A 14404-nucleotide genomic window follows, 5' to 3' on the forward strand; every position below is an offset into this window, starting at 1 on the left:
GTCAAAAGTTAAAAAAAAAAAACACGGTGGTTTAGTTTTCAATGTCTACTCCTCTATCACATGCAGAGTCCTCGTTTAAAACACTACCCCAGCGGTCATGATCAGTTAATCTGTAAACAAAAACCCAAATAACTTGTTTGTATTCGTGTTGGTAGTATTAGTAAAGTAACAGCAAAGCTCTATGTTTTCTTTTTTTATTTTGCTTTTCTTGTTAGAAGACTATACTGCTGGTGAGACTTAAGTCTTACTTACAGACCATTTCAATCCCCTATACTGAAAAAGATAAGGACTGGTACATTTACCCATAATTCTTAGGGTATGAAAACCCTAAAAACGCTCATAGAAACCCACAGAAAAGTTCTAAGAATTTTCAAACCTAGCATACAAAATGTTGTTATTACAGGAACGAATTTTGCAAAATGATAATGATAATAATATGACTTTGTATGTGCCTATTGGCCATGTTAGTTTGTCAAGATAATGAGGTAAAATGTGCTTGTCTTGACTTACTTGACTTATTCCTTGTCCTCCGGTGAAATGTACAGCCACCATCTTTTACCGTACAGTGGATCATAAGTTAGGATAACACGTTGTAGACGACACCATGTGCTAACCTTCTTCTTATTTTGTAGCTGGAATTAAGCCGACAGGCAGACCCTCGACAGGTAGGTGAAGTAGAACTTGTTTGCATCTCATGTTTTGTGAAACGTGTAGACTCCACTCAACATAACTCTGTTTTTCCGCGTCCAATTCATTTGCAGTCACCCCAGCACCAGTTGCAACGTACCCTCTCAGCGGTGTTCTTAATGGCCGAGACATCTCTCCAAATAAGAATCCGCCTGCTAAACTCCGAAATGTTAAGCCCACCACAGGACCAGACGGCCTTCCCTCGGGCGCCATCAAGCTCACGGGTCGTAGAAACAGCTATGTGATGTTCCCGAACTACGGTAAACTGGACACAGTAAATGAAATATCCATCACAGTATGGGTGAAACCAAAGAGCTCAGGACCAATCTTTCACTACAAGCCCCAAACATGGGGTGGGGTTCATGTCTGGGTCGTCGGCGAAAAAGGCAGAAGGAAGTGGTTTGTCCGATTCTCCTCACGGTCTGGTAAGAAGGTGGGAGCGGTAAGGAGCAGTCAGATTAAGATGGGGCGATGGAACTACTTGGCTGTTACGTATGACAAAATCAAGGGACTGGGTACTATTTGGAGAAATGGGATCCCTGTAGGGCAGGTAAGAAAATACATAAATAAAACTACCAGAAAAAATAAGTTGAAACAGAATCACTTGCTATATTTAAACTAAATCATCTAAATATAATTAATATACTCAAGTCTTTCCCACTTGTTGCACCTTGCGGAAAATTCCTGGTTTCTTGTTTGTCGTGGTAAAAATATAAGGAACATCCTGGAGGTGGTCGTACAGACTTGAAAATAAATAAAACCTGCAAATAAACCCCTCCGAACCGTTCAGAGGTTTGGAATTTCTAGCGACCGAAAAACATCGTAAACATTTTAAACCGTGGCAAGGTACATTAGTGCAGCGGAAAAAAAAAAAAGGGCTGCTCTACTTTCGTGAAATGTTGGTACTCTTTTAAAAGGTGAGGTTTTAAATAAAAATTTTATTTCAAGGGTTCTTTCCCGCTGATTACAAAATCCAAAAATGTTTGGAATGTTAAAAAAAGAAATAGTTGAAAAAATCACTCGACGAAAATTTTGCGTTTATTTTCTGTTTTTACAATAGCGACGCGTTGGCAGTTACAAACTAGGTACCAATTACCCTGCTGTGATGGGACGCAAACCAAGCGACCGAAGAATCTTCAAAGGCAGCATCTCATGTTTGCAGATCTTCAGCAAAGCTTTGATTGGACCTCAGATTCGAGCACAAAAGAGAAAATGCTTCAGAAGAAGTAAGAAGTACTGCTTATGTTGATATGCAACAAGAACCCAAGAGAAGTACAACTGTACTGTTAATAATAAATACAGTGGTTACAGTATGCACGTTTGGGAAGTTAAGTTCAAGATCAGGGGAGGGGGAGAGGGGTGAAAGTTTTTTCTTTAATGAAGAGTTTATACAGAGCACAAATACAGGCTGTTCCTTCATTGAGCACGGGAATTAAAATAGAATAAAATGCTTTACAGTAATATCAATCCACACAGCGTCTGGGTTCATTCTTATCTATTTCCTCTTCACTAATCGTTAACTATAATTTACTTTTTTTTTTCTTTCTAAGAACCGAAGCCGAAACCACCAAAGCCCAAACCAGGTATGTTATAAAAGTGCTGTTACAAAGGCTGGTGTGTCACGTGATCTCAGACGTTTGTTCCCATTCCAATAGTAGTAATCATATTTCTTTGACAGTTGTAATATAAGTACTGCAAGACTAAAAACACAGACAGTTTTCGATGATTACGTATAGTCTACATTAAAATGTCGGTCAAATAAAAACTGATAGAATTTAGAGCTCGCAAACGATGCTTTCCTATCTGCATTAAGATTTAAGGTAAATAGGACTTTCATTGCTAGTTGCTCCCTACAGTTACTCACAGCTTTGATCACCCGTATATACGTTAATTTATTATAATATGTTTTCTTTTGCAGCTCTCCCGATGCTCATGGGACTGTATCCATTTGACCCAATCAGCAAGGGCCGAGACAGGAGCCCCAATAAAGCACCTAATGCCATTTTCTCCAACGTAGCCCTGACTCAGGGCCCAGACGGGCGACCCAACTCCGCGGTCAGACTGCTTGGTCTTCCAAACAGCTACGTTCAAATTCCCAACAACGGCAAGTTACGTTCAACAACTGCGCTCTCGATGTTTGCTTGGATCAAACCTCAAGGGAACGCAGGACCGATCATTAATTACAACGTAGGGCCTGCCTGGGAGACAAATCTATGGCTGAAAAATCCCAAAACGCTTTTGGCTCGTTACGTTAAGGTAGGAGGCGGCTTCACTCCTTCCGTTTCTAAAACAGTGCTGAGCCAAAACGCGTGGAGCTTCGTTGGTACAACATACGACGGGACGTTCGAAAGGCTGTGGGTGAATGGAAAAAACGTGGCAACGCGCAAGATCGGCAGCATTCGTTTGTCAACGAATGGGCCGATAAGGATCGGAGCAAAGATCGGAGATCCTCGATATTTCAAAGGAGCCGTCGCCTGTGTTCAGCTTTATCGGGTGGCTTTACATAAAAAGCAGATCAAGAGAGCCATGAAACGATGCATAAGAAGTAAGTATTTGTCTGTTAGCGCACTCGGAGCGTTTCCCTGAAACGAATCATAAAAAAAAATAAATAGGGAAATTAATGATCACTGATTGTGTGGTTACACAATAAGAAAACGGAGCATCATGCTTTTATTAGGATACCAAGACTTTCTCCATTACCTTCTTATATGTATATATTCTAATTATCCTTTGGATTTTGATGTCGTTTCAGGTCGCCCTCCAGTACCTGTTACTACTCCACGTCCCACCCCTCCCACACAGGCTCCACCATGTAAGTACAGCACTTCATTGTACTACTGATAACAAATCTTGCGTATTTAAAATCTCCGAAGGCATGGTTTAAGCTGTTGAAAGAGACAGAGGTATTAAAGGAAGATAAGTGTCTTGCTCCAGTCTGATCAAAGAGAGAGGAAATACGCCATTTCCAAGTCGCTTTGAACCTCATTATGAAAGCAAGCCTAAGTGCAAAGTTTTTATTATGAAAATTAGTTTTCATTCATATGCAAACAAAACTAATTTTCCTATGGAAAGCTTTACACTTAACCTCACTTTCATTATGAAATTCACAGCAACTCGGAAATGGCCTATTAAGAAAAAGAAAAAAATGTTCGGACGGAGATGGGGTGCTTTAGAAATACTTAGTGGCATTAATCGCGTCTGGCATGGTGGGCACTTTGGTTTTAACTCCATTTCAACTGGTACAACTGTACTCTAAATAAGAACGCTACAGATTAGCATGAAACCCGTTCTCTAATTTTTATATTGATACATATTGTTAGTAATGATACTTGGTAATTGAACTCTTTTTACAGATCCTGCAAAGCCTGTCATCGTGTACCCATTCAACAAACGGTATCGAGGATTGGAAAAACTGGGAAGAAATCCTCCGGCTGTCCTCAGTAATGTAAAACTAGCACGTGGACCTGATAAACGGAAAGGTGGTGCATTTGAACTTACTGGACGACCTGACAGCTACATAAGGATACCGAACGCGGGAAGAATGGACACCAGAAAGGCCGTGACCATCCTTATTTGGGTATTACCTAAGAACCGCATGGGGCCTTTAGTTCAGTTTTCCAGTACAGGATTCGCTGTCAGATTGTGGATGATGAGGCGTAACATGGTGTTTGCAGAATTTGTTACAAGGCAGTCACGTAAGAAAAAGCCTTATTTGGCCAGCGTCGACGGCGTGTCACCATGGAAATGGAACCTCTTTGGAATGGCGTACGATAAGGTCACTGGGATAGCAAAATTGTTTGTAAACAGTAAACCAGTGGTGCGCAAAAAGCTCGGTCCTTTTGAGCTTTCCACCAATCACAATGTGTACTTGGGAGCGAGGCCAGGCGACAAACAGTACTTCCGTGGCCGAGTATCTTGTTTACAATTCTTTGATAAAGCTCTCACCAGTCACCAAGTCGCTAAAATGGGGAAGAATTGTCTCCGAGCTCCAGGTGAGACAGAGTTGTTAATCGAACTGCTGATAAAAAAAAACGTCATTAGGTAACTTGTATGGCATATTAAAAGCCCTCCCCGTTGAGTAATTCGAGAAAAAAAAGACGTTCCTGTTAAAAAAAAGTTCGTGTGTATGTACCTACATACTGAATGACTGACATTAGTTACTTGCTAGGTTACTTGCTTGCGTTCTCTCCTGCTTACTTACCCTTTTGTTTGGTCGCTTTCCGGCTTGCCTACTTACTTAATTTTCTCAGTGTTGCGCCCTGATTAGCTTAAGACAGTTGAGCGCTCTATTAAATGCCATTCAGATGATAAGTAACTACCTCAGGACTGCTCTTGTACTATACATCTACAGCACATTTGGTTTAATCTCATGGTCGTGGGTTCTAGCCCCACGGTGGGAGCGAAAATTTGTTATGTTTTTTACTCACAATAAATGGTTTTTCTTCTTACAGCAGGTGGTCACCCGTTAATTCAACCAACAGTAAAGCCTCCACCTAAACCGTCAAAACGTGAGTAGACACGAAATAATAATTGTACAACATATCGCTAACCAGAGTTATTTACCAAACAGGCAAACTGTATTCGCCCCTTCTAATGTTGTTTTTTGTTTATTGTTGTCGCTTTCTTTCTGTTCAAGTAATTGCAACCAATGAAACAACCGTCTCAAGGAACCTACTCAAACAGCCACTTAAAGTCCTTAAGTTGAGAAAATAATTTTTTAAAAGTGAACATGTGGAACTGATATCATCTATGAACTTTTGGATGAGATAGTTTAGATTCTCCAGGCTTTCTTTTTGCAATTTCTCATGTTGCGTACATGGCTGCGGTGGTGTTCCATGCATTTACATAATTTTGTGTACTTTCTTCTTTTATTATCAGCTTGCAATAAGTTGGTGGCAGTATACCCACTAGGCGCAACGTTAAGAGGAAGAGACATTACCCGAAATGGCAATCGTCCCGCCAGATTACGCGGGGTATATCCCGCTAACGGACCCGACGGCCAACCAGGCACAGCATATCGCTTCACAGGTAGGCGTAACAGCTTTATAGAGTTCCCCAACAGAGGACCACTTGACACACGTTACTCCATCACCTTGTTGGCGTGGATTAAACCAAGAGGAAAGCCTGGACCCATTGCAAATTACCATCCCAATGGAATGGGCGTACAGTTCTGGCTTGAGAAACCTAGAACACTGATGGCACGATTCACGCGTCGTGGTAAGCGCGGCGGAAGAAGACGGGGATACACGGTCGCGTTACGAAGCCGACGAATAAGGCGGAATCGCTGGCAGTATGTTGGCTGCAGCTACGATCACAAAACAGGAATGGCAAGACTGTGGATAAATAACTACCAAGTGGCACGAAAGAGGATTGGAAGGATCCGATTGGCCACTAATTATCCAATCAGGATGGGAGAAAAGATTGGAGATATGCGCCGATACTCTGGCAGCATTTCCTGCTTTCAAGTGTTCAACTACGCCCTTTCCCAGAGTGCAATTCGAGGAAGACAAAGGACTTGCTTTACACGACGACGTAAGAAACATTTGTTGAAAAGTCGCATTCCTTAATTTTTAATCCTGTTAATATTAATTATTTGCACAAGGCGCATCGGACTACAAAAACTATTTTGGACTGAATGTCACTTACTTAGGATTTTAATTAAAATAGATGAAAAAGGGGGCATGTAAAAAGTCAACTCAAGCTCAATATTAGACTTTCAAGAACCTTACTGATTAATCCTCGGAATTACTTTAAGCGAATAGAATCATTCAAACAACGTTATTAACAACATATTTATGAGTTTATTTGTATCATAACGGGCAAGATTTTTCATTAAAAAACAACTCTTAAAATCGTTCTTACAATTTAAGTAAAGCAACTTTCTTTTTACTCTCATCTAAGGTCCTGTTCGACCACGGTTGCCGTCAAAGAGGCCATTATGTAAGTATAGCAAGCTTCATGTATGCTTCATGTATTAAATAAGTAGGCATCCTACCAAAAGTACCGCAATCGACTGGTGTCACCTGATGACGTCACACCACTGTTCGAGCAAATGGTCCATTTTATAAACCATTTGCAAAACATTTCGTTTCTTGCCTTTTTCTCTCTTTTGTGTGAGAGAAATAAATTTAGAATACTTACGTGAAACTAAATCGAGGTATTAAAATATGAACATTATACATAATATGTTGATTTTCAGATCTTCCCAGACCTGTGGCATTTTTCCCACTCAATAGAGTCGCAAGAGGAAGAGACTTCAGGCGAAGGAGCCCAACCGCGAGACTCAGAAATGTGCGCACTGCCCCAGGCCCACTGGGTCGACCGGGTGGTTCTATTCGACTCCTGGGGACGGCGACCAGTTACATTCAGTTTCCTAACAGACGAGGTGGGGCTCTGGACACGTCTCACAGCATGACGATACTGGCATGGGTTTATCCCGAGGGATCTGCGGGTCCCTTGTTTAATTACCACCCTAGCGCACGTGGAGTACATTTCTGGCTCCAAACACCAACAACGTTATACGCCAGATTTATGCGCCGCAAGGGTCGGCGATATACTACACCCGTGAAGAGCAGGCAAATACAGCTTCGAAAATGGCAGTTCCTTGGAGCAAGTTACAACAGGAATACTGGCACGGTGGCGTTGTGGAGAAACGGAAGGAAAATTGCAAGAAAGTTCATTGGTCGAATTAGATTGGCTACCAACTACCCTGTGCGTATGGGAGCAATGTTTGGGGACAAGCGGTACTTTAAGGGCAGAGTCACGTGTGTCCAGGTATATGCTGTGGCTCTTAGTATGGCGCAGGTGCGGCGAGCGGCCAAGAAATGCTTTAAATCAGGTAAGTGACGGAAACTAACACATCTTAAAACGCGTGGAACGCACCGTCTTTACCACAGTGACTCGGCTGAGCACTCTCCTTGCATCGGTCCTTGTCTTTCCAGTAAGTGTCCCACCTTCTGCCGTTGTTGTTGATGTAGTTGCTTGTGTTGGATGTTTTGTCGTTAAATCTGCCATCCTATGACATAAACACCCTCTTTTTTATATGTGCCCACGTCATGGACCCTTCGTTATTGACGCAGTATAGCTTTTTACTGGAACAGAGAAGTGTTTTCTGTAATAATAATTAGCGGTAACATAGAAAGACTTTCGACCTCGATCTTTCCCGGCTCTCTTTTATCGCTTATTTTTATTACAAAACGTTTGCCAAAGGAACTTCTTATCACAACAAAGGGGTGTATTCCCAATGTCATTCAAAGTGTGTGTGTACCTCTTATTAACCGAGTTCGAGATCCGTACTGTAAGTTACCGACCGAGATTTTTCCAAACTTTCAAATTTAGCGGGACGTACAGTGAAACACGGCCCGCAAAATTGACCAATTCTTCTGCGCGCTCTAATTGAGAAATATAATAAACATAATTAAGGTACTGGTGAATTGTGGTATAATCAGTGACTTAACTTCTTGGAAAATGTGGCACTCTAACCTTTGGTCAGGACTATACAACTTGGTAACATTTCTTTCATGGTAGTTAACAGATGCGTTTTAGTGGATGGAGAGTTTATTTCATACAATACATGAACAAACAAAGGCTGAACTAAATTTACAAACAAAGTTTTTGCTTTCCAGCTCGTCCTCCTGTGATCGTTCGACCAACTCTTAGACCCAAACGACCCAAAGCCCCACGACGTAAGTAATGTATTAAAATAAAATCAATCTAGAGTGCTGTTACCACGGACAACATAATTTGTATAAGTGGTATCTTTATAACGGAGACAGTTAGAAAAAAATAAAACAAAACAAGAGATATCTAGAGTTTCATTTAAGACGTGGACCTTGATCAAAGCTTGGTTTATGGGGATGGGAGAGTGTTTGTAAATGTTTTATACTTTCAAACTCTTGGCCTTACGGGTTCTATTTTCTCTGCTGATAAGGGGGCAGGACTACTCTCGGACTCCTCCCTAGTTCCAACCCTAAAGGCTTATTTGTGTCCAACAACTTTTTTCTGATGTTACGCAAGGCCAGACACGCAATGATTCGTTTACTGAAATAGTGGCTTATGCAGAATGGGAACATTAATTGAGTAGCTAGTTTTACTTTTTTTAATCTGTAACGTTGAACTTGTTAATAATGATCTAATTGTCATGTTATATTTCTACCAAGCCTCATACAACCCAATGGCAGTCTATCCACTGAGCTACATCAGCAAGGGCCGAGACCTAAGTGGACGTAAAAATCCACCAGCCATCTTTGGCGGCGTCCGACCCGCCCCTGGACCCGACAGAAAACAAGGCACATCGTACCAATTCTTCGGCCGTCCAAACAGCTTCATCCAGCTCCCGAACAGCGGTTCATTGGACACTGTTAAATCGATCACTATATCTCTGTGGGTCTACCCCCAGGGTCCCGGACCACTCTTAAACTATAACCCGAGGGGACAGGGGGTGCAAATTTGGATGGTCAGCCCCACGCAACTGTATGTACGGTTTGTTCGGCGCCGAGGGCGCGTCCTGACCAAGCCGCTTATTTACAGGATTTACCGACGAAGCTGGAGCTACGTCACGACGAGTTACAAGCAAAGAGCAGGAGAGGCAAAGTTGTATGTGAACAATCGGTTAGTAAAAAGAAAGGTTATCGGAAGAATCCGGCTGGCAACTAACTACCCTGTCAGGCTTGGAGCCAAAATTAAAGGGACCAGGTACTTCAAGGGTCGTTTGGCTTGCGTACAGTTTTACAACACAGCTCTCTCTTGGAGACAAATTGCTGCGAGGAAAAAAATGTGCTTCAAAACACTTGGTAAGACACTTCATCTAAGAGCTAACATAAAATTACACCATAAAACAAAAACTTCATACTCCAAACCAGACCTAGCAAATAAAAAACGTTATCAAGAAGGCGTCAGAATGTCACTCTAGACTGTGAAAGATTTCGCAGAGAGAGAGAGAGAAAAATCATTCACAAAGGAATAGACCATTTCCGAGTTGCTTTGATCCTCATTATGAAAGCGAGGCTAAGTGCAAAGGTTTTGTTATGAAAATAAGTTTTCATTCATACCCAAACAAAATTAATTTTTATATGAAAAGTTTTGCACTTAGCCTCGCTTTCAAAGTGAAGTTCACTGCAACTCGGAAATGGTCTATTTCATCAGTTAGACGTGAGTTTGGAATTGTGCTCAATCAAGGGGCGTTACCCTAGCTTTCTTCACGATATCTACGTCAATATAAAATTGGTCCACCTCCAATTAGTTCTTTTTCGCAATACAAATTATATTGTTATAATTGTATTATAACTCTCAGTATGCTTATCATCCGCCTTTTTTTATCCAATATACAGGAAGTTTACAGCTCAGTTTAACTCAGCTTCTCATTTCTTCACAGGTCGTCTTCCAGCGCCTTCTGCACCCAAACCACTCCGACCAGGTCAGTTTTAGCATCATCAAATTCCTATTTAAGTATCAATTAAAGAGCAGCGGAGATTAGTGACCACAAATGGAATAACCACTAATAGGAAACGCCGTGATGCGCAGGGAAACTTGTAACGTTCAGGTCACTTTTCATTCAATTGACGCTGGAAGAAGAGTTTCGTTATGTTCGTTTCCGTCGCTTTAGCTTGGGAGCATGTTGTTTAAGACCTTTTGATTTTAAATTAGCCAGATAATTTCTGACTTTTTATGCAAAAAACCTGTTGTAAAGCGCTATTGGGCAATTTGGAAATAGCGCTATATAAATAAATAATTATTTTTTTTCAGTATGTCGAAAGAGACTGGACATAGCATTCTTACTGGAAAGCGGACGAATAAGCTCCAGTAATTTCCAGCGCACGCTTCGTTTCATCAGGAAGCTTGTGGTATCATTCCCACGTGCCAGGGTTGGCCTTGTGTCCTACTCCAAGCGATCAACAAGGGTATTTGGGTTTTACAGGTAATGATTACTGGAGTCCTTTGCTCAAACAAAGTTAATACTATCAGTATTAGTGTTGAGAATTGAGGTTCTCATTCAACTCTTCTAACATTATTTCACCTTTAAACAAAGAATCCTACTGGCTACACAAAAAATTTCTTTCCTAATCTGCCAAGATTTTTGTGTCCAGTTATTATGCTCAGTACGTTTACAATTCATTTTTCCAACACAGACTCTTTAGGTTGAGGTACGCGATACTGGCAACATTTGTGATGATTCAATCTCAGTTAGCAAAACAATAAAAAGTCAATTCTTGTTTTAGTTATAGTGGTAGAAGAAAAAGCTTGTTGAGAGCCGTCAGCAGCACTCCATTCTTCAGAGGCGGGCCTCGAACTGGTGCTGCTCTTAAATATGTCAAAAAAGCTTTGTTCAGAAGTTCATCAAGAAGAAGAAGAAAAGTACTCTTTGTAATAACACACGGAAAGTCCTATGACAACGTGGCTATCCCAGCTGCCATTTTGCGCCGTGCTGGTGTGGAGATCATCAGTATTGGTGTGGGGCGGGCTGTCAATGTCGCGCAGCTCAGACAAATGGCGGGAAAACGACGCGGTGCTGTATTCATTTCCAGCTTTAGAACTTTACTCCCAGTGGCCAAGGCAGTTAAACTCAAGGCTTGCAGAGGTGAGGACAGAACTGTTACACTTAGTAAACTGAACAAGTTTTGATGTACAAGTACAATCGTATTCTTACATTTAAGTGATAGAACAACAACAAGGACAATCACAAACTAATGAGGGTATAACAGATTTGTTTTAAAAGTTAAGTGATCGTCACCTAGATTGCGATTCGTTCAACTTCTAATAAAGTTTCAATACACCTTGAGGTGGATTATGGATTCTTAATGTTAAGGCTGATTTAGACTGATTTGTGAAACAGGCATACATATATGTACAATAATAACTCTAATGTCATGGTCATACATGGAAAAAGGAACTGCGGAGTCCCTTTAATGGGAGTCGAGTCTAAGACCTTCCAGAACAAACTTCAAGAAGTTTCCCTGAATGTTCTCGCCCAATCTGTTGATTTTTCTCTATCCCCTAGTCTACCTAAATTTTGTCGTTTCTATATCTTGATATTTTAGGCCCCAGGCCATTTGTGAAGCCTCCACCAGGAAGTAAGTAAATATTCGTGAATAGTTTTCTGTTACAGATGATCTTGTAGATGATCGTCGATATAAACTCAAGACAAGTTGGTCAAGAAAAATCACTTACTGTCCCACTTGCTTCATGTTGAGGCCGTCCATGAAGAAACCACAAAATTGCAGGCTCAGCGGTTGTAATAGTTTGTTCTCAAAGTTAACTTTGTTTGTAATTTGCTATGTTCCGAAAGTCCGTTAATTTAAGCACGCCCTACTTTCGTTTCCTTTGTATATATTCAGAAATAATAAAATCTGGAATGGTTACATCTACGCCGGTCTTGTGGCCGGTATTATGCTTTGTACTTTACCGCCTTTTTACCACTTCATCCACTTCATGGGTTGGCTTGCAAATTGATTATTTTATTTGTGTTTCGTGCAGTTATAATGCCGCCAGGACTTTCAAAACCAAAGCCACATGGGAAGGGTAAGAGCAGTTCCTCGACGGTATTATTCTATTAAACGAATAGACGAGTTTTGTGTAAAACTATTCCTGTTAAGACAATAATTGGATTATTTACATCCTTAGCTAAAAGGGTAATAGTCAGAGACTGGACACTTACACATTGAAATATGGACTGGAAGGAGCCGTGAAAAAAAATTACCACTGTGGTACTATTTCTATTTCACCTACAAACGCCGTATTTCTCATTCAATATCTGATATCTGTATCTCGACTCATCACTTGTTTGCAGTGTGCTCCCGTGCTTTGGACATTGGTTTAATCGTCGATGTCTCGCCAAAGGTTCGTGGCCTAAATTTCCTTCGGCTTCGCAACTTTTTAAAACACATCGTGTCTTCCTTCACTGTGTCCACAAGGGCCACTCGCTTTGGTATGGTAGAGTTCAGCACCACACCCAGAAAGCTGTTCGACTTCAATCGCTTCACAAACCAAGCCACCTTAATAAACGTAATGGGTCGTATACCTTCCATGAAAGGAAAAGCCAGGGTGGGTAGAGCTCTTAAGTATGCGGGATCTTCACTGTTCTCTCGTTCCACAAGACGAAAGGTTGCCATAGTGATAACTGCTAGCAAGTCACTTGACTCGGTTACAGCTCCCGCGCGCCTCCTTAGGCGTGCTGGTGTGACAGTGGTAACAGTGGGCATTGGTAGAGGCCGTAGCGTCACACAACTGCGACAAATGGCTTCTACAAGGAGATATGTGTTCGCGTCACACTTTAAGACGCTAAGCAACATTGTAAGAGTCATTAAAGAACGAGCTTGCAAAGGTGAGAGTCGCGAGCTTTTCCTGGCAGTGTGTGTACTCTTACACCGCGAGAAGAGAATGTACTTTAGATTTTAGTCCTATTTAAAAGTGAAAGATTTTTGTAAAAAAGCAGTGGTTATCATGTCAAACAAACCCTCAGCAGATTTGTTGCTTAGAACATTGAATACAAGAAACGTTTTTCTATATTTAACCACTCAACCCATGTGTACAAAAAAGTTTAGGAAAACCGAACAAAAAGCAGAGGACTAGCATCCTAGTCAGGTTGGGGGGAGGGGTAGAGTCACGCTCCAAGTCACCCCAAGTTCCAGAAGAATGTTTTAAGCGCCGCCCGCGTGGTCAGCGTGCATACTGTATGTGACGTCAAGTTCTACTCCCGAGCTTGTGTCCCTGCACGGCATCTAGTACATTAACGTTAGCCTACATACATATAACTGACGTAAAGTAATATAACTGTTTTTATTTCTACTTGTTTTTCATTCGTCGTTAGTACTTAACACCATTATTATTAACAATTCTACTAAAATGGCCGCAAACAGCAAAATTCCCTTACACTAGTAGTTCTTGCACGGACACTGACAAAGATTGAAATCACTTTTATTTCATTTAGTTCCACGCCCTGTTCGACGTCCTTTACCTGTCCGACCAGGTGCGTATGGAAATAACAATCTGTGTTATAAATGCTCCTTTCAGAGTTTCATCGTTGGGAAATAGAATTTCAGTCTAGATCCTCGAAAACCTCAGAGTAATATACTTAGCGTTTACGTGTTTTCTCATTAAATTACCTCCATTTTATAATGGTTTTATAGTTTCTTTGTTTTTTTTTTTCTTTTTACTAATTTCTAACAATTATTCTTTCTTACATTTGCACGGCATTGTTAAAGTTGCTATGCAGCAACTTAAGTGAGTACTTTGATATTCAAACATCGTAACGCGGTATAGAGACCTAAGTATATGTTTTTTCTTTACAATGTGCCCTTAGGAGGCATTCGCTCGTACAGATACATTGGAGTGTACAGAACCCCTCCAAGGAAAAATCTTGGAAGACCAATAATCATTAAGAACCCCAGATATACCAAAAGGATTTGTGAGCGTATTGCTCGTCGGGGCCGTTACAGGGTCTTTGCGCTCCGTGGAGGGCGGTACTGCTTTGTTTCTCGTTCATCTCCTCGGAAGTTTATGATCTACGGTCGGTCAAGGTCGAGGAAGCCTGGTAAAACTATCAAGGTTTACATCAAACCGCGTGGTAAGTGTAATAGTGAAATGAGCAAGGCCTAAGCTTGCGGTAGATATCATTACTTACATATAAAGACCTATTAGTTAAGTGATCAACAGCCCAAGAATTGAATTTGGAAAGACGATTGCTCGACCCCTGTTTGCAGCCATCGTGTTGTGTCATTGG

At 41.2% G+C, this 14404-nt stretch overlaps 1 protein-coding gene across 1 annotated transcript in view; it reads left to right on the forward strand.

Annotated features, from left to right (window-relative positions):
* LOC146452880 (uncharacterized) overlaps window positions 1-14404 on the forward strand; it is a 48499-nt gene that overhangs the window by 23027 nt on the left and 11068 nt on the right. The window contains exons 23-43 of the mRNA XM_085097748.1: window positions 633-665; window positions 762-1237; window positions 1748-1913; window positions 2238-2270; window positions 2606-3232; window positions 3440-3499; window positions 4041-4679; window positions 5142-5195; window positions 5566-6219; window positions 6589-6627; window positions 6887-7525; window positions 8313-8372; window positions 8847-9479; window positions 10061-10102; window positions 10432-10603; window positions 10905-11263; window positions 11724-11756; window positions 12160-12204; window positions 12473-13006; window positions 13613-13651; window positions 13985-14248. Of these exons, the coding sequence (XP_084953874.1) occupies window positions 633-665; window positions 762-1237; window positions 1748-1913; window positions 2238-2270; window positions 2606-3232; window positions 3440-3499; window positions 4041-4679; window positions 5142-5195; window positions 5566-6219; window positions 6589-6627; window positions 6887-7525; window positions 8313-8372; window positions 8847-9479; window positions 10061-10102; window positions 10432-10603; window positions 10905-11263; window positions 11724-11756; window positions 12160-12204; window positions 12473-13006; window positions 13613-13651; window positions 13985-14248 (5601 nt within the window). The remainder of the gene's footprint in view (window positions 1-632; window positions 666-761; window positions 1238-1747; window positions 1914-2237; window positions 2271-2605; window positions 3233-3439; window positions 3500-4040; window positions 4680-5141; window positions 5196-5565; window positions 6220-6588; window positions 6628-6886; window positions 7526-8312; window positions 8373-8846; window positions 9480-10060; window positions 10103-10431; window positions 10604-10904; window positions 11264-11723; window positions 11757-12159; window positions 12205-12472; window positions 13007-13612; window positions 13652-13984; window positions 14249-14404) is intronic.

The sequence above is a fragment of the Pavona decussata genome, unplaced genomic scaffold, assembly GCF_977016875.1.
Source record: "Pavona decussata unplaced genomic scaffold, jaPavDecu1.1 SCAFFOLD_366, whole genome shotgun sequence".
Taxonomy (NCBI): Eukaryota; Metazoa; Cnidaria; class Anthozoa; order Scleractinia; family Agariciidae; genus Pavona; species Pavona decussata.